We start from the raw sequence: 18,025 nt of genomic DNA, 5'->3' as shown, positions 1-18,025 counted from the left end.
TAAATAATAAAAAATTAAAATCAAAGTTTTCAAAGATACGTTGTTTAGTATAATTATGATTTTAATTTTTAATAAAAAATTAATATCTCATTATTTGTAAAATCAATAATCATAGTTTTATTTAGGAATCAACGAACCGTTTTAAATATTTGTCGTACGTTTAACAAGCTAAATATTTTATCTTATAAAATGAATTATACAATATATCAATACAAGAATTTTGTTAATTTCATTATATCTATTTATAATAATAAAATAATATAAAAATAATTTTAAGTAGAGGGAAATTATATCGAAGCATAAGGGTAAAATACATATTATAACTGTAGGAAGATCTTAAATAAATTTAATTTTCCTTTTGTAATATTATTTAAACTTTAATATTCAATAAAGAAACCATCGTCATAATCATCATCATCAGAAAAATCTTGAATATTGTCATCTATATCATAATATATTCCAGGAATTAGAAAATCGTCCTCGCCATCTTCATTTGGTATTAAGCCATGATATAGCATATTAAAGCACTCGGATCCCGGATCACGGAAGTGCACATAAGGTTCTTGGGCGTTTAATTTTTTCCCACATAACCAACAGAAATATGTATTGCATTTCCCACAAGTCATTTTATTACAACCATCAGATTTCTAAAACACAATATTATGTAACATAATTTGAAAAAATAATTCATATAAATAATCATAAAAGAAATACAAACCTCAATAGCAGCATTACAATGAGGACAATGCTGACTATTTACATTGATCCAATTCTCTGACATTGTATTTTCTACTAACATTTGAAGTTGTTTTTTACCATATCTTGTTTCCATTTGAAGTCTTTTATTGTCTGAAGCAGCTTGATATTCTTTTACTAATTGTTGCTTTTCAGCTATTAAATAATGCTCTAATTATTATAATTACTGTAATGACATCTAAGTAATTATCATATAGTCACACATACACACACACACGCGCGCGCGCGCGCGCGTATATATATATATGTGTATGTATGTTATATATACCTGAATTCATTTTACACGGTTCTATTCCATGATACACCATTTTACAATAGACACAAAATGCATATTGACAAACAGGACAGTTTGCCATTTGTTCATTGAGATCACGACTGACCGGGTATTGACAATGACGTCTTGGACAATAAACTATATCTGACATAGTATCTAATGTAACATTTAACAATATAGAATCATATTTGGCGAACATTTCTGGACTAACCAAATCTTTAATCTGAAAAAGAAACATGATGATAAGTTATTTATATTAAAAAATATAACTAGTATATATTTTTCCTATATAAAAATATATACTTGTCCGGGTGTTGCCTCAGAAGTACATTTTTCCTCGGGGCAAGAAATATTTTGTACATTTCCATCCTTAATCTTAACTTCTAAATAATCGCTGATGCAATGTTTACAAAATACATGAGAACATGGTAAAAATTTAATACAATGTTCTCCTAACTTATCTGTAAAACAGATTTTGCAAGTATACAAACTTTTATTAAATTCAATGTGATTACGTTTTTCATTGTAATCTATCAAAAATTGAATTGGATTTTTTCCAAAAGGACAATCGGAAAAAGCCCGTTTATCTATTTTTCTATGTTCTTTTCCTTTATAACGTTGTCTCTGCAATTTCTTCTTATTATTTTTACTACTACTCATATCTTTATCAATAGTTTCTTTTGCTTCGTGCTCTTCTAAACGTTTTTGAGAACTTTGATCTTCTAAATATTTTTGAGAACTCTGTACCTTTTCCAAAGCTATTTTATAAGTTGTATAGACAAAGTTCATACTAATAGATCGTTCTATATTTAAAAATTGTAAGGTTTCATGTTGTAAAAATCCAATCCAAACAAATAATATCTCTTGGCCCTTATTTTCTTCCCATAAACTATCTAATTTTTTGCATAATTTAGACAGTGGTGCTTGACATAACCAAGATGTGCATAATGTAAACATGGGTGGTGAAGTGGAAGGATAATTTTCTGGTAAAGTAACATATAACGACAATGGTGGTAAATGCGATATCTGTACTTTCTCTGCTGGTTGTTCCGAATATCTGTTATCCCTATATGTAAAATAATATCCTACAGGAAGATTTATAAATATCTTGAAATTACATTGATAAAGTATATCTTCATTGTAATATGAAAATTCTTCCTTATTGTAGATGCTTTCCAAAGCAGTAATCTCATCCTTTTGCTTTTCACTGTCCATTGAAGATCAATTATTTATTTTCGTATTTTGTTATCTCTAATCGTTGTTATATCTATAAAATAACTGATAGGTTTAGGTTATGAATCTAATATATATATTAACTAACGTTTTTAAATGAATTTTTTTTAATACGTTACCATTAATATTAATCCCTTAAGAATCACTTTTCTAATATTACGTTTCTTGTTTATTATTTTTAAATTCCAATATCGTAATATTACGTTTTATAAAAATGTTATCGTCTTTCATCTGTCTTCGCACATGCTAGGCGGAGTCTAAACAAATGAAATATTACTTAGCTATATTTAATACGTATAATTTCTTATTATATATAATACAAAAATAAAAGCTTCTTTTACAAGAAACAGTGTTTCATTCGAGTTTATAAACATTTATAGAGTAAAATTAAAAAAAAAAAAAAAAATAAATAAATAAATAAATAAATAAATAAAAATAAAAAAACAGATGTAAATTTTATATACATTTTTCTAAGATCCCATTATGAGATCTTGAAGGATTAATATTCTATTTCTTTATTTTTTAATTCAAATTATCAAATATATTGCAACAAAAAGAAAAATTACTTTTGATACCATTAACGTCGTCAAATTGAACACCCTTGAATACTATCAAGCTATAATCACGGATTTAACTGTAGACGAGTAAGAAAGGCTTCTCGATGTAAAATGTAATGTCATTTTATATTCGCAGAAAATATAAAACAAAGCTCATCCTTTTTTGACCTTAAGTACGATAATAATATGTACTGCCGTGTTGTTTCAAAAGTTCTTTTACTTTTTTCTAAATTCTCGAAGAGCATTAAAATGCTGTCTAAGATAAAATTTATCAATATTTATATGAATTTACATCCAGTAAATAGTCTTTCTGGGTAAAAATGTTTTTTTTTTTCTTCCATAACATGCTTTTCCTACTACCGTTCATTCGATGTATAATAAGTCATAGTTATACGTGACAATGATGCTTTAAAATTCGTGATACAATAGAAATGTTTGATAACAATAAAATCATATTAATTGATTTACAAAGTGTATCATTGCAACATATATTTATCTAACATTATCGGATTATCGGTTTTTACTTCGCACAGCTTCGTATATCACGTACGCGCGATTTCTTAGAAAATATTTATTTTTCTATATACAAAGGTTTACTTTTAATTAGTGTCAAATGAGTCCTGAGAGTGATATGTGGCAATTGATCCTTCCATTATCGATTGACGTTATTATGTCAATCGGTGCATATTTTTTTACTTTAAATTTGATTCCTAAATTAAAAGATCTCTTCGTTAAAGCTAACCTCTATGGAATTGATATGAATAAGAGGAACAGTCTGAAAATGTAAGTGATTAACAAGATTTATATACATATAAAGAAAAAGAAAAGAAAAAAAAAAAGAAAAAAGAAGAACACTCGTTATTTCATATTACTTTTATCAAATTCATTCTTACAGTCCGGAAGCATTAGGCGTTGTTACAGGATGTATATTTCTCGTAACAATGTTTTTATTTATTCCCGTACCGTTCACAGATTATATCCTCAAAAATGAAAATTTTCCGCACAATGAGGTAAATTAATATATTTATGTAATTTTCAATGAATATTAACATAAATACATGATATAGAAAGAAATGAAAAATTTTCTAAAATTTGGATAATTTATGAAATTTCTTTAATATTTCAATGAGAAGATTAATGACTTATTAACTTATATTACAGTTTGTTGAATTTTTGGCAGCTCTACTTTCAATATGTTGTATGCTGCTTTTGGGCTTTGCCGATGATGTTTTGGATCTTCGTTGGCGGCATAAATTATTATTACCTACTATTGCCACTTTACCACTCTTAATGGTCTATTATGTAAACTTTAATTCTACATTGATCATAGTGCCAAAACCTTTAAGAATTTGGCTTGGATATTCGGTAGATCTATGGATATTTTATTATGTATACATGGGAATGTTAGCAGTATTTTGTACAAATGCTATAAACATATTGGCCGGTATAAATGGTTTGGAGGTTGGTCAGAGTTTAATTATTGCCGTCAGTATAGTAATGTTCAATATTATAGAGCTCTCTGGAGATCTGTGGAAAGCACATAGATTTTCATTATACTTTATACTTCCATACATAGCAACTTCTCTTGCTCTTCTTAAATATAATTGGTAAGTCAAATATTATTAACAGTATTAAAAGTGATAAAGAAATATTAAATTAATATTTATAATCTAAGGTAAAGGAGATCTACAATTAAAAGTAAGAACATAGGCCATTCATTTCTTTATAAGTTATATATGTATAAATCATTTAACATTCATATTTTAATCAACATAGTATTTTAGTATATAAATTCAGTATATAATATCATACAATATATGCCGAGTACTGAGTATGAAGTAATATCACAGTCAGAGTATGACCAGTGTCTCAATAATAGTCTAATTTAGCATAAAAATTTTCTATCAGCCAGTCATATTTCCACGTATTATTGAGTACAGTTTCAGGAGCAAAATACAAATCATGAGATTTAGAGACTCTTAAGAGGTTAGTTTTACCATCTATCCATAAGCCACTTCCTATAAGATCTTCTATAAAAGGTACATCGATCCTTTTTTCAATTTTGGGCATTTTTTCAGACTTTCTTGTAGTACGAAGATTAATTATAATATTGGCTGGGGCTTGACACAGATAACAATACCATCCTCCATAATGATTTAAGTCTCCAATAACTAAGCCAAGAACATCTCTTTCGCTTGTTTCTTCCAATAATTGTTTTTGGAGAATTATAGAATTTGATTTATAAGCTTCATGCATCAATCCGATAGTATATGCGTTAAGAGTTATTGTTGTTTTAAGTGGGTGTTGCCAATAAAAACCATAGATTAACCATCTTAGCCTAAAGCCAATAGGCTGAGGCCATCCGTCGTATACTTTAAGGAACATCAATGCTCTAGAATTTAATATTTGCTCTGGCTCAGTCATTACATAAATATCATCGTCTCTTAAATTCTGCACTACAGTCTTTACTTTCTCCCATATGTACTTAGATAGTACTCTCGATGGTTTGCGAGATTTTGTTGCTGCATTTATATATAAAATCTTATTTTGTTCCCGCTGCAACAATCCTTTAGATAATTTATGATGAAAATTATCTTCTGCACCATTAAAATCACAAATTACAAAAAGATCAACTACATCATATAGTTCTTCTACAATAACTTCTGCAATTGCCGAATTATATTCGTTTAGGTAAAAAGTATGAATTATACGTCTAGCTATTTTACGATGTGTTAGTTTAATATTTTGCTTAGATGCCATGATTGCTCTCCAAACGACTTCGGGTTGTCCACAATCTATCCCATGCCAACCTTGATTACATATACATTTTTCAGAGATTTCGTTAGTCCTCATTTTACGATCATCGACTCCATCCTTCCAACATATAGTATGATTGTATATTCGAAATAATTTAAAAGTTCTGATATCATTTAGGTATGTCTCACCGCTGATTGTCTGATATTTTGGAAGTCTTTTATGTATTGTTCGTTCTGTATGATGACCCTGTAATTAGATAAAAATTTCATAGTTCTAAACGATAATATAATCTCTGTAGAATAATATAAATTCTCTTTACCTGAGTTTCTTCAAAGTTTACAAAACTGACAGAACTACGTGTACTGGCAACAACTATTTCAGATGGTGGAGTTGTTATAACATAAACCATAACAATAAGAACTTGTAAAACCAACAACGTATAAAGTAACGCCAGCTTCCCATCTAGGCGGGTCTGCATGGCACTATTCTCCGCGTTAAAAAAAGTTCAGTTTTTCATTTTATGTCTTTCTATCTGTATTTTTCCTGAAGTAAGACATTTCTTCTACCTAATCAAATAAACAATATAATCTGAAAATTTAACGTTTATTTGTACAAAAATTTATACATTATTTCATTTATATGATTTTATTTTGTCATAGATATCAATAATATTTGATTTAATGGATATTCTAACCAAGTTAGTTATCGCGTATAAGTAAAAGAAGACCATTTTTATTTGAAATAATTAATACATGTTTCTCAATAATAATAATAGATAAAATGATTACTTTGTGATCTAAATAATTGACGTTTTAAATTTTGAAACATCATGACAGTATTATATTACAATAGAAAAGCTAATCTGTGTGTATAAAATTTGATATAAACTCACGATAAAACGTGACGAGGATTCAATGCCCCCGCGACGTGACGTTCAAGTCGTGACGTCACTGCTCTCCGACGTGCCATTTAATTTCGAATGGCTCCGTTGACTGGACGAACAGCAGCGTCCTCGCTAACTAACTAACGCCTTCTATTCGATTCTCGGTATTCCGCTGCTAGGAAGATCGTCTTTTGTTATATAGTAACGCATATTTTTAATCTCGCCGTTAACCGTACTTTTATTTCGATTCTCGGTTCCTTCCTTCTGAATCTTTTAGACTTTCTTGAAATCGTCTTAAACGTCGTGTAAAACCACGCCCGAATGCGCGACTATACTCCAGCCTCATCGTACGTCCATTCGTCAAATTCGTCGGCAAGCGTGATCATGACTATTCGTAAGGCGCATGCGTCTTACGTTGACCATTAGTTCGGCGATCGACGATCATGGAATATAATTGGAAACTATATGTTGCTGTTCGTTGACTAGCATAAAGTTTTCTATTTACTTGTATGCGTTGTTCATATGATAAATAAATTAAGTATATACATATATATATATATATATATATATATATATGTATGTATATATCATACGAATAATTTATAATATAAATTGTTATTCGTTCCAAAGCATAGTCGTTAATTAGTTTAAGACAAATCATATCTTTAATAATAATAAATAAACGATATTAAAATTGTCTTATTTTGTTTAAGGTATCCATCAAAAGTATTCGTAGGAGATACATTTTGTTATCTATCTGGAATGACATTTGCAGTTGTTGGTATTATTGGCCATTTTAGTAAAACTACTTTATTATTTTTTATTCCACAAATTATTAATTTTCTGTATAGTATACCACAACTGTTTCATTTTATACCATGTCCTAGACATAGACTACCAAAGTAAGTTTTCTCTGACCAATAATAATATATGTAACTATATATTGTTAAAAAAAAAAAGAAAAGCAAGAGAGAAAAACCAGTCCTATATTTGACTACAGGTACAATAAAGATACGGATAAATTGGAAACTAGTGTCACAGTATTTAGATATTCTGACCTGAATCCTTCAGGTATGTTGTATTGATAAAATTGATATATATATATATATATTCCTTTTTATCTAGATCATGAAATGAGTTATTTTTTTAAATAGGTAAATTTTTAATGTGGATCTTCAGAACCATAAAAATTGTTCAATGGCAAAAAAGTAGTGAAGATACTGTGACTTGCAATAACTTAACTCTAATAAATTTTTTATTAATTAATATTGGACCAACAAGGGAATCTGCGCTAACATTAATTTTGATATTATTACAGGTATTCATATATTTCTTTATAAAAATGTTATACTAACTATATATATATATTTTTTTTTATATGGGATTATGTACACTTAACATATGAATCTTTTAGGTTCTTTGTAGCTGTTTAGCATTTGTTGTACGTTATCCACTTGCTTCAGTATTTTATGATATTTGAAGTAAAGCAGAAACAATAAATAATTATATCTGTGTGTAGTAGGTGTTACATTCTTCTTTGTATATAAAGAACTTGTAATAATATGTCTACTACTGTGATTTTTACATTAGATTAATATATAGATTTATAAACAAATTGTAAGCATATATATGAAAGGCTTATACTTTATGAATCCTTAGTAATATAATTTCTAGATAAGACTGTGAAATATGTATATTCTCAAATTACATTCACATTTGTTTCATTGGTTCCTCAGTAAGAAAATCAAAGATATAAAGAAATAATTATCGTAATGTTATAAACTTATGAGTTATTAAGTCTGTTGTATAAATTGTATATAACTTGTTTAAAAACTTTCTGTAATTTTATGTACAAAATAATACAAAAGATTTATTTCAATTCACAATTAGAGTTTATTATCTGTTTTAAACAATACGTGTTATTTATTTATTTTTTTAATTTGTGAAAAAGAAAAATTAATACTTTTCACATTTTACAAGTTACAATTAATTTCAGTGTTTTTTCTTTATCATTTAATCTATAAAAAATATACAAGTTTAAAACATTATAAATAAAATATATTAATAGAAATTTTACACAACAATTTAACATACTTTTAGAAATGAAAGATGTATAGCCTTTCATAAATACTGGATTTAGAAAACAAAGCTGAAAATAATAATGTTATCTGTTATAGAATTTTTATAAATTGAGAGGATATATATATGTATATACATACATATATATATTTTTATATAATATATATATATGCACATATATATTAAATACATAAAAATAAACAAAATACATTTAAAATAAAGATATCTAAAAAGTGCAATTATCTGCATAATGGTTGTTCAATAGTTCATCAGTAGTGGGAAATGTTTTCAATTGATAGAATATAATATTGTTATTCATAACAAACTTAATTGTAAATTAAATGCTATAGAATATTATAAAAGGTGAGATATTTTAGGAATTATCTCTGAAAAAATGTTAACTAAGTAAACTATATGGCAATATTAACAACATAGAAAGATTGTTTATGAAGAATATTAAAATGAAATCGTAACAACATAAAATCGTGTAAAAATATTGAAGAGTTATAATGTATATACATCACAAGAAAAAACCGTGCAAATAATAAATACATTTATAAAAATTTCAATATTTTTTGATATTAATCAATCAATCAAAGCTGTTTGACTTTATATGCAATAATAATTATTGCAATGGAAATACTATGAATATAAAATTTATACTATAGCTTCATATAGGAACGTGTGCTTTTGTATTTGCACGAGCAAAGAACTGGTACATTTTCTTTTTTGTTTTATTTTATGTATTATACCTATTTCAATTTTCTTGACATAAAAACGTGAAAGATTTTACGACATATTCTGTAGATTTTTAACATCTGATCTGAATCTGTCTTGTATGGTAAGCTGTGCTTTTGCTCCATCCCTTAAACTGTAAAGATGTGTAAGTTCCATTGATGTGCGACTTAGTGCTAAAGCCTTATCAAACAGTTCTATTGCTTCTTTATAATTTCCTCTATAAAAGAAAGTACACGCATGATTATAAAAGCATCATAAATTATATATATATATATATGTATGCACGCGTGCGCATACACACAGGTTATGTTAAAAAGTGTCAGATTTATATTAAAAATTATATATACCTTTGTACTTCTATCGTTGCTAAAGTTTCATATCCAAATTTACATTTTTCATCAAGTTTCAATGCTTTGTTTATGTATTCAATAGCTTTATCAGTGCTATTAGTCCATTGTAACTGCAGTAATCCTCTATGCACATATATACTGGCATTATACGGATCTTTTTCAACTGCTTTAGCAAAATACGAATCTGCTTTCACATAATCCAACGTTTCTGACAATATCTATATTATACAATAATTCATAAAATATTAAACCATATAATATATGATGGCTATAGAATATATAATATACCTCAGCATATAATGTATAGCATTCGGGACAGTCAGGGAATTTTTCAAATGCTTTTTCAAAATTTTTTAAACAACTTTCTACTAATAGTACATCTCTTTTGACTATGGCATAACGATAATCTGTATAACATTTTTGTACATATGCTAGTCCAAAATCAGGATTTAAATCCACAGCTTTTTGAAAATCTTCTTTTGCTTCATCTATTTTTTCCATAAGTAAGTTTACCTATATTTATATATAATATAAAATTTAATTATTCGTGTTGAAAAATATATCATTTATACAATTTAATTAACGGACACATTACCTGTCCTCTATGATGATAAATATCACTACAATTTGGATCAATATTAACAGCTAAATCAAAATCAATGAAACTTTTTTCTGGATTTTCAAGTTGCATATATAAGCTTGCTCTTTTGATTAAAGCATTAACTTTTATTTCTTTAGATGCATCAGTCGAATTTACAATTTTTTCAAAATCTTCTAATGCCGCATCATGTTTCCCTAAAAGTAAATAAAATGTTGCTCTGAGAAGTAACATTTCCATTTTCCATGGTAGGACGTCTAATTGTTCGCTATCAATTTCATTTGTACAAAGTGATATTATGTTATCATAATCTTGATCATCTAATGCTTTCATGATTTTTGTAAAGCCTCTGCAGCATTAAAGAAAAATACAAACATTATAAGTTTCAATGTTGTTAAATATTTGTCATAAAAATATAATCATCAAAAAAAAATAAATCATAATCGTTTGTGAATACTTACATGGAGGGATTATCATAGTGTAACTTTATGGATGTAGGAAAAATTGGATCATTATGAAACGAATTGATGTATGTTTTGATAAAGTGTTTGCTTGGCAGGACAAACTTTTTATTTGCCCAATGTTCTTGAGCATGTTGTTTACCTACAAATAGAGAATTATAATAATTATTTATTTTAATGTAATCTAATCTATTAAAAATTACATTTTTTTACCAAACTTACCAAGTTGTTTTAGAACTCTATCCGCTGTTGTTAAAGCAGATTGATTGACAAATCCTTCTAAAACACAAGCTGTAGTAACATCTTCTAAGGCATGTTCCAAATCATTGCTATGTTCTAGAGCTCTTCCTCTACGTAAAAATGCTTTTGCGTATCTTGGATTTAATTCTAATGCTTTTGTACAATCCGCTTTTACCGCGCTATATTTTCTCTATAAAATAATATCTCATATATATATATTTAATATATCACCTATAATTGGTGTAATTGAATTGAACAAAATTTTTACCAAATGTTCATAAGCTGCAGCTCTATTTTGATAATATATAGCAAGTTCTTCCTTATTATCTTTTGGACAGGTATCGATAGCATTATTGTATAAGGCTATTGCTTCATCGTATTTTCCCATTTTAAAGTAAACATTGCCTTCATCCTTGAATTTTTGGGCCTTTTGTAAAGGAGTCTACAATAAAAGAACTTTCATTTTAAGTGATCGAAAATGTTCAATTATATCTTATAAGTTTCTTTAACAATTCATATAATGTAATAAGACATGAAGAAATTGTTGAATGTTTGATATATGACAACATCATTTAAAAAAGAATCCAATAAATTGAGTAAATATCAAATAAGCACTTTCGCAATTGATACTAATTAAATTAAGTATATATGATATCATGACTTAATGGATTATATCAAAAGGATGACAAAAATTAATAGACATATTTTTATAAATCAGACATTTATGATATTATGTATGTATATGTGTATCTTAATACATATATTTTTATTCGTTAAATCTTATTTATATAATTTCCACAATCAATGAAAATCCTGATGGTATTCTAACCTCGATTTGTGATGCATTTTCGGATTTTAAATTGCAATCTTCATCTATCGAAATTTGCTTGTCAGTCTTAGTACCATTTTCTCGAGAGCTATATTTTGATTTACCACGTTCTGGTTTAGAGGATGGCTTTGTACTACTTTTATAATACATGTAGCCAAGTCCTAAAGCTACCGGGGCTCCTACCGCTAAAGCGAGTTGCCATTTTGGTAATGCACTGCTGGTTATACTACCCACACTATTTGCTGCTGGCATGTTTTATTATTGAAATTAATCTAATTACTCTCCAAAATTGCTTTTTTCTTTATTTCTTCTTTATAAATTGCTTCCCGTTTGCTCTCACCGATACGCTGTTGGAGAGCGTTTATATAGCCAGAGTTGCGTGGTCATGCGGAATGACGTATTACGAAAGAAAAAAGAGAAAAGAAATTTTTAATTCTAGTTCATTCCAATTCACTTTAATAAGTCCCAATACAGAAAATCATGTACATTTCCTACAACTACGTTCCACCCTACGATTAATCACAATCGTTCTGTGAACCACTTCAGCTCCTTAAGAAGCGCTATAAAACGTTTAAGGCTTACGTTTAGTTCTTCATTCCGCCATTTCGAGAAGTTGTCGCTGTTATTCGTTGTCATGGATTATCTTCTCTTTACTTTTATATTATTTCTCTTTATTTTTTTTGACTTTAAAGATTACAAAGCAATTTTATTATTTTCAAATTTTTCAAAATTTTCTACTTCTATTTTCTATTTAACCACAATGATAGATAGCGAGAAATGGTAATTACCTTTTTTAATCTGTTCGTGCATAATCATTCTTGTGAAAGAATAAAAGTACAAAAAAGAATAAGCCTAATTAAAATAAATATGATATATTTAACGAATTAATCTTTTAATCGTTAATATTGTTTTTATTAATTTTAATCGTCATTCATTTTTAAGGATATAAATTTGAATGATGTATTACGTTCAACGATTATGCGCTCTTTTCTATGCGCATGCGCAAGATTTTCCCGGAAAGATGTTCTGTCAACAGGAACGGTGTTTTATCAACTTTCATACCAGAAGCTTGTTAAATTTTAAAGAGGTTATGAAGTTTGAGAATCGTCACAAAAGTTATCAAACTTTTCGGATGATGCTTATTAGTCGGAGGCATACAGTATATGGAAATAAATATAATTAAAAAACGTTATTTCTTTTAAGCCAATATTGTATCACGTTTTAATTGTGACACTTATCAAAATGGCAATACAAGAAGAAGGCAAGACGTGGTACGTCTTTGTAACAACATATTATTTTTTAATATCTTTAGTTTTCGTAACGATATTTATACATAATGCGATTTAACGTTGCTCTTTGTTTATTAAATTTCAACAACCTAATTGATTTGTTAATATTCATACGTATTCCCAATTTATCGTATGTTTGTTGTGATATTCATTAGATTATTTACTATTTAATTTATATATTTATTTTTAATATATGAATTTAGATAACATTATCGATATATAAAAACAATTTAAATAAGATATGCGTTAAAACATTTTATTAAATTACATTATCGTATTATTAGTGAAAATAATGAAAATAATGAATATGGTAATGCATGAGGTTTATCTCACCATATTTTTATATTCAATAATTTACATATGAATATTATCACTTGATTTTAAGCTTCTTTATCTCTCCTTTATTTGTCTATATATATATATATATATACTTTTTATACTACACATGCACACACACACATACATTTATAGTATATATATTAGTATATATATTAGTATATATGTTAATATTATTGAAATTGAATTTTAAATATTTTTACAAGTATCTGAGATAGTAAAAATATTCATCTGGATAATTAATATGTTTAATTGGAATTTATTGATAATTAAATAGGGTACTGGAATTAGAAGCAGCATTGCTTGATACGGAAGCACCGTCTGCCTCTGACATATATGCAATTTGTAAAGGTCAAGCAGTTCCGGAAGATCTAAGACCAGATGTTTGGCAAGCATGTTTAAATGTTACAGATCGAGGTAATCAACTAAGTCAGTTCAATGAAGTCTTTGATTTGCCAGAACAAAATATTATACGAGATGATTGTCAAGAATTTGTTGGTGAGTCCATTTTTGTTCTTTTTTTGTTTTCTTTTTTCTTATTGTTCCAAAGTATAAATTGATTTTTAACAGATAATTATTGATTTGATCATTTTTATATTATTTCATATAATATTTTCCATTAATATAGCAAAACTTGGAAATGATGATGAAGATAAGGTTTTTGTTGTTTCTGACTTGGAATCAATTATAACATATTACTGTAAAACTAAGGTGGCACAATATGAGAGAGGAAATGGTTGGTTAGAATTATTAGGTCCATTGGTAGCTCTAAAATTACCACGTTCCGCAACATATAATTTATTTGAGGCAATAAAAGAACTATATATACCAAGGTCAAAATTCATTATTATATAAATTTGATCTAAAAAGTGTAGAATATCATTCATATATTTTTATCTTCCACAGAGGTGAAATATACAGTTCTGTATTGCGACTTTTGTTGTTATACCATGAGCCAGAATTGTGTTCTTTTTTGGATACAAAAAGGGTATCACCTGATCAGTACACAAAAGGTTGGGTGAATACTTTATTCGCTGGTGTATGTTCCTTGCCAGCAGTGTGTACAATGTGGGATTTATATTTTATGCAAGCTGATCCTTTTTTCATGTTGTTTCTTTCTCTTATAATGGTAATAAATGCAAGGTCAGAGAATATAATTAATTTCTTTGTTAACTATACAATTATTATATAAATAGTATATATAAGATCGAACTTTTATTTTCATTTTCGTACAGAGAACAAATATTAAGCATGAAAGATGATGATAAACAAAGTATAATAGATGCCATATCAATGATGCCATGTGCTTTGGAGGCTGAAGATGTAACAGATTTTTGTTCATTAGCACAATATTACGCAATGAAAACGCCATCATCGTTTAAACATGATCTGTACCCTATAATGTTTGGTGATAATTATGAAAATAAATTGATATCGCATGCTTTATGTTTACCAGTATCGGCTCAAGAATTAGTAGAAAATGCAATTGAAACTTCGTCCGTGTCTAATAATTCTGTTGAATCGGTTAGATTTTTTTTAGTGGACTGTCGACCTGCAGAACAATATAACGCAGGGCATTTGCCAACTGCATTTCATTTAGATTGTAACTTGGTATGTTAATTATTAATATTTTTATTGTAAATAAATATTATCCAACAAGTTCATTATTTTAGATGCTTCAAGAACCATCTGCATTTGCTACTGCGGTACAAGGATTATTACAAGCACAACGTCAAGCATTAGCTGTTGGTTCGCACGCAGGAGGAGAACATCTTTGCTTTTTAGGTAGTGGTAGACAAGAGGAAGATCGATATACTCATATGGTAGTGGCTTCTTTTTTACAAAAACACACTCAATATGTGAGTATGGTTACTTTAGGGTATCAAGGTATGATCAAATATATTTAATAAATACTTTTTATTATTAATGAAATAAATACAAAATTATACAAGATTTTGTTAAAATTCTCTAGCAATACATGAATATTTTGGAGATGAAGTGGTTTCCAGTTTGGTCGATCATAATTCACAACATTGTTTGGTATGTAATGCCAACATGTCTGAGACTAATTCAAACGAAGCAAGTCCAGATAAAACGAAAAACAATAATACTGATCTTTTTGGTAAGATTGGTATGGTAATGAGATTAAAGAGTCAAAAAGTGAAAGGGAAACTTTTCGATTATATTGTTAATCCTTCTGCGAGTGTTAATAGCAATATGGATATAAAGGGTAATAAAGATTTAGAATACATTAGACGATCAAGAAAAACGGCACCTGTTTTTAGTATAGATGATGATCAAGAACTAGGTGAGTTAATGATCAGTGCTTAACTCTTTTTAAGATATGACTTAACTTATTTAAATAACCCAAATTTTTGTTTAGATATGACAATGACCAATAATGAAAGTGAAGAACCTATTGAAGTTGTATCTATCCAGCAATGGATGAAAGATCCTAAATTATTACATTCCTTCAAGTGTCAAGAAGTTAAAGTTAATGGAGATCTTTGCGATAGGTAAACAAAATTTTAATTTCGAACGTTCTTTTCACAGAAATATGTAAAAACATATATTTATTTTGTATTTTTCTGTTATAGTTTATTGTTAATTACTGATAGCCATCTCATTGTACTCCGTGAGATACAAGAACGTAAGGGTGCAGCACACGTAATCGTTAAACGTCCATTAACTAGTATTGTTAAAATAACATCTAGAAAACGACATTCAGACCTAATTACTTTCAAATATGGTACTACACAATATAATGATACAGTGATTTCTGATATGGATAAATTTCTTATACCTAATGCAAGTGAAGCAACTAAATTAATCACACAACAAATTCTAAAACAATTGAAAACATCTAATGTAAGTTCTAAATGAGTACAATAATTGAATTATAGTATATTACTTTAATTGCAGAAGGAATTCATTTAAATATTTTTAAAGTTTTTAATTTATCTTATATAAATATAAAACATGAATGTTTATCTGCTTAATACAATATATATTTATTTTAATAGTTAACATAATAAAGTTTATAAGGTACTACAAAGTCGGTAGACCGCGATAACATTTATAATTAATGATAACGAAATTACATAATTTTTTTTGTTAAATTCATATTTCATACATCAAAACAAAAAAAAATCTAGACTTTTATTCTATCATAGGGATAACTTGTGTTGTGAGCTAATGGCCCAAGTCTAGTCAAAAATTTGTCATGTTGTACATTATGCAGAAAACATAAGGTTTATTTCTAATAAATCATTATAAATGGGACACAAGAAAATATGTCCATATAATATGAGATTTTATATTTGACTATAACATTTAATGGCTTTCATATAATCATCTTGCCTTTAACAATGTTAACACATATACATTTTATATTTATATTTGAAGTATGCTATATGAAAAAACATATTTCATTTCATTTCTTGGAAAATTATATAAACTGGCTGTGATAGAAACTATGGTTCTATTAATAGACTTTAGCAGGCTTTCAATGCATAATGTACATATAAGACTGAGGGCTTAACATATTTAAAAAAAAAATCGAGAAACAGTATAATTGAATTGCAAATTTAACTCATTTCTAAAATTTGTAAATATAACGTAATTATCATGATATAAATACAAATATATGAAATTTTGTTTATTCTTTTAGTAATTCACATTATTCGAAGTACTTAAGATATTAACTTAAAATGATGTAGTTACCAGAGTCAAACTAATAATTACTTTGAAAGATATTTTCACTTAATATAATGCAATCATATATGTTTGTACTTTCTGATAATTTTTGAAAATAATTTTTTTAGATAAAAAGAAATAAATTCAAAATATCTTTTAATTCTAAATTTAAAAAATTTGTCATCATGCTTTCTCTTTGAACATTATATAAAGATGTCCACTTGCCAAATGGATATTTGGCACAGTTAGTATATATATATAGAATATTATATATATATATATATAAAATTTCAACATTCTATGAATTATACAACATACAGATGAATCTTCTAAACAAATTCAAAGAAAGTAGTACTAACTTTGTATTGCCTTTATTCGTATACAATTACCATTTTTATGATAAATAAGACATGTCTAAAATATTTGCTATTAGGAAAATTATTCATTTTTTCTTCAATATACATATACACACACACACACAAATATTTCAAAGTAAGGCAAAATATTTCTTAAAATCTAATTAAGAATATTGATAAAATCATCATCTTGATAAAATATTTATAATTAATAATTTTCTATGGTCTCACACAGAAAAGAATACATTTATTACTTTTATAATCAGATTAGTAAATACTGTTAACTACAGTTTTATATTAATATATTTATTTGTTTATTTATTAATTAAATGCTGAGCACTTTTAATAGAAAAAGACTGCTTTAAATGAATTGGTTTGCATTAGTCTAAACATATTATGATTTTTGGTAGCAGAAAATACAAACATGTAAAATTTGTTTATAGTATGCTATATCTTATTTGTACAATACGTAAATTTCGTGTTTGAGCTTCCAAAAAAGAATATCTTGATATATCTAAGTAAGTAAAAAAGATTATGTAAACATCACACGTATTGATAGAATAATTATTTAATAATAGATGAAGCATTATATA

At 27.2% G+C, this 18,025-nt stretch overlaps 5 protein-coding genes across 12 annotated transcripts; 2 read left to right on the top strand and 3 right to left on the bottom strand.

Annotated features, from left to right (window-relative positions):
• Window positions 1-259: 259 nt before the first annotated feature.
• On the bottom strand, window positions 260-3,555 carry LOC118450809 (E3 ubiquitin-protein ligase RNF14). 5 transcript variants are annotated; one of them, XM_085655048.1, is made up of 6 exons: window positions 3,418-3,555; window positions 2,383-2,520; window positions 1,334-2,297; window positions 1,025-1,253; window positions 719-891; window positions 260-647 (listed from the first exon to the last, which is right to left on the bottom strand). In XM_085655048.1, the coding sequence occupies exons 3-6, from the start codon at window positions 2,243-2,245 to the stop codon at window positions 378-380; spliced, it is 1,584 nt and encodes a 527-aa protein (XP_085511174.1). In that variant the 5' UTR covers window positions 2,246-2,297; window positions 2,383-2,520; window positions 3,418-3,555; the 3' UTR covers window positions 260-377. The 5 variants fall into 5 exon arrangements, with proteins under 5 accessions (XP_085511174.1, XP_035717107.1, XP_035718003.1 ...); XM_035861214.2 differs by lacking the exon at window positions 3,418-3,555 and adding an exon at window positions 2,839-2,952; XM_035862110.2 differs by lacking the exon at window positions 3,418-3,555 and adding an exon at window positions 2,830-2,944 and having other exon boundaries at window positions 1,334-2,308.
• Window positions 3,434-8,604, top strand: Alg7 (Alg7 dolichyl-phosphate N-acetylglucosaminephosphotransferase). The gene is made up of 7 exons (XM_035868148.2): window positions 3,434-3,603; window positions 3,716-3,830; window positions 3,982-4,427; window positions 7,174-7,362; window positions 7,461-7,531; window positions 7,615-7,778; window positions 7,875-8,604. The coding sequence occupies exons 1-7, from the start codon at window positions 3,434-3,436 to the stop codon at window positions 7,938-7,940; spliced, it is 1,221 nt and encodes a 406-aa protein (XP_035724041.1). The 3' UTR covers window positions 7,941-8,604.
• Window positions 4,515-6,907, bottom strand: Mgat3 (beta-1,4-mannosyl-glycoprotein 4-beta-N-acetylglucosaminyltransferase). 4 transcript variants are annotated; one of them, XM_035866883.2, is made up of 3 exons: window positions 6,366-6,480; window positions 5,897-6,143; window positions 4,515-5,823 (listed from the first exon to the last, which is right to left on the bottom strand). In XM_035866883.2, exons 2-3 carry the CDS (start codon window positions 6,053-6,055, stop codon window positions 4,690-4,692), a joined length of 1,293 nt encoding a protein of 430 aa, XP_035722776.1. In that variant the 5' UTR covers window positions 6,056-6,143; window positions 6,366-6,480; the 3' UTR covers window positions 4,515-4,689. The 4 variants fall into 4 exon arrangements, with proteins under 4 accessions (XP_035722776.1, XP_035721922.1, XP_035721060.1 ...); XM_035866029.2 differs by having other exon boundaries at window positions 4,516-5,823; window positions 5,897-6,165; window positions 6,366-6,907; XM_035865167.2 differs by having other exon boundaries at window positions 4,516-5,823; window positions 6,470-6,907.
• A 174-nt stretch (window positions 8,605-8,778) lies between the features above and the next one.
• On the bottom strand, window positions 8,779-12,371 carry Tom70 (translocase of outer membrane 70). Its single transcript, XM_035878382.2, has 8 exons — window positions 11,756-12,371; window positions 11,195-11,368; window positions 10,909-11,116; window positions 10,687-10,828; window positions 10,223-10,574; window positions 9,916-10,140; window positions 9,625-9,845; window positions 8,779-9,494 (listed from the first exon to the last, which is right to left on the bottom strand). The coding sequence occupies exons 1-8, from the start codon at window positions 12,005-12,007 to the stop codon at window positions 9,329-9,331; spliced, it is 1,740 nt and encodes a 579-aa protein (XP_035734275.1). The 5' UTR covers window positions 12,008-12,371; the 3' UTR covers window positions 8,779-9,328.
• Window positions 12,372-12,759: 388 nt separating this feature from the next.
• TBC1D23 (TBC1 domain family member 23) lies at window positions 12,760-17,276 on the top strand. Its single transcript, XM_035865587.2, has 10 exons — window positions 12,760-13,026; window positions 13,658-13,878; window positions 14,009-14,213; window positions 14,287-14,523; window positions 14,616-14,991; window positions 15,054-15,267; window positions 15,353-15,688; window positions 15,764-15,896; window positions 15,978-16,248; window positions 17,205-17,276. Exons 1-10 carry the CDS (start codon window positions 12,998-13,000, stop codon window positions 17,274-17,276), a joined length of 2,094 nt encoding a protein of 697 aa, XP_035721480.2. The 5' UTR covers window positions 12,760-12,997.
• The last annotated feature ends 749 nt before the right edge of the window (window positions 17,277-18,025 follow it).

This window comes from Vespa mandarinia, chromosome 2 (assembly GCF_050613455.1).
Source record: "Vespa mandarinia isolate Hongniang chromosome 2, ASM5061345v1, whole genome shotgun sequence".
Lineage (NCBI taxonomy): Eukaryota > Metazoa > Arthropoda > Insecta > Hymenoptera > Vespidae > Vespa > Vespa mandarinia.
This window is presented reverse-complemented; position numbering and strand designations above follow the sequence as displayed.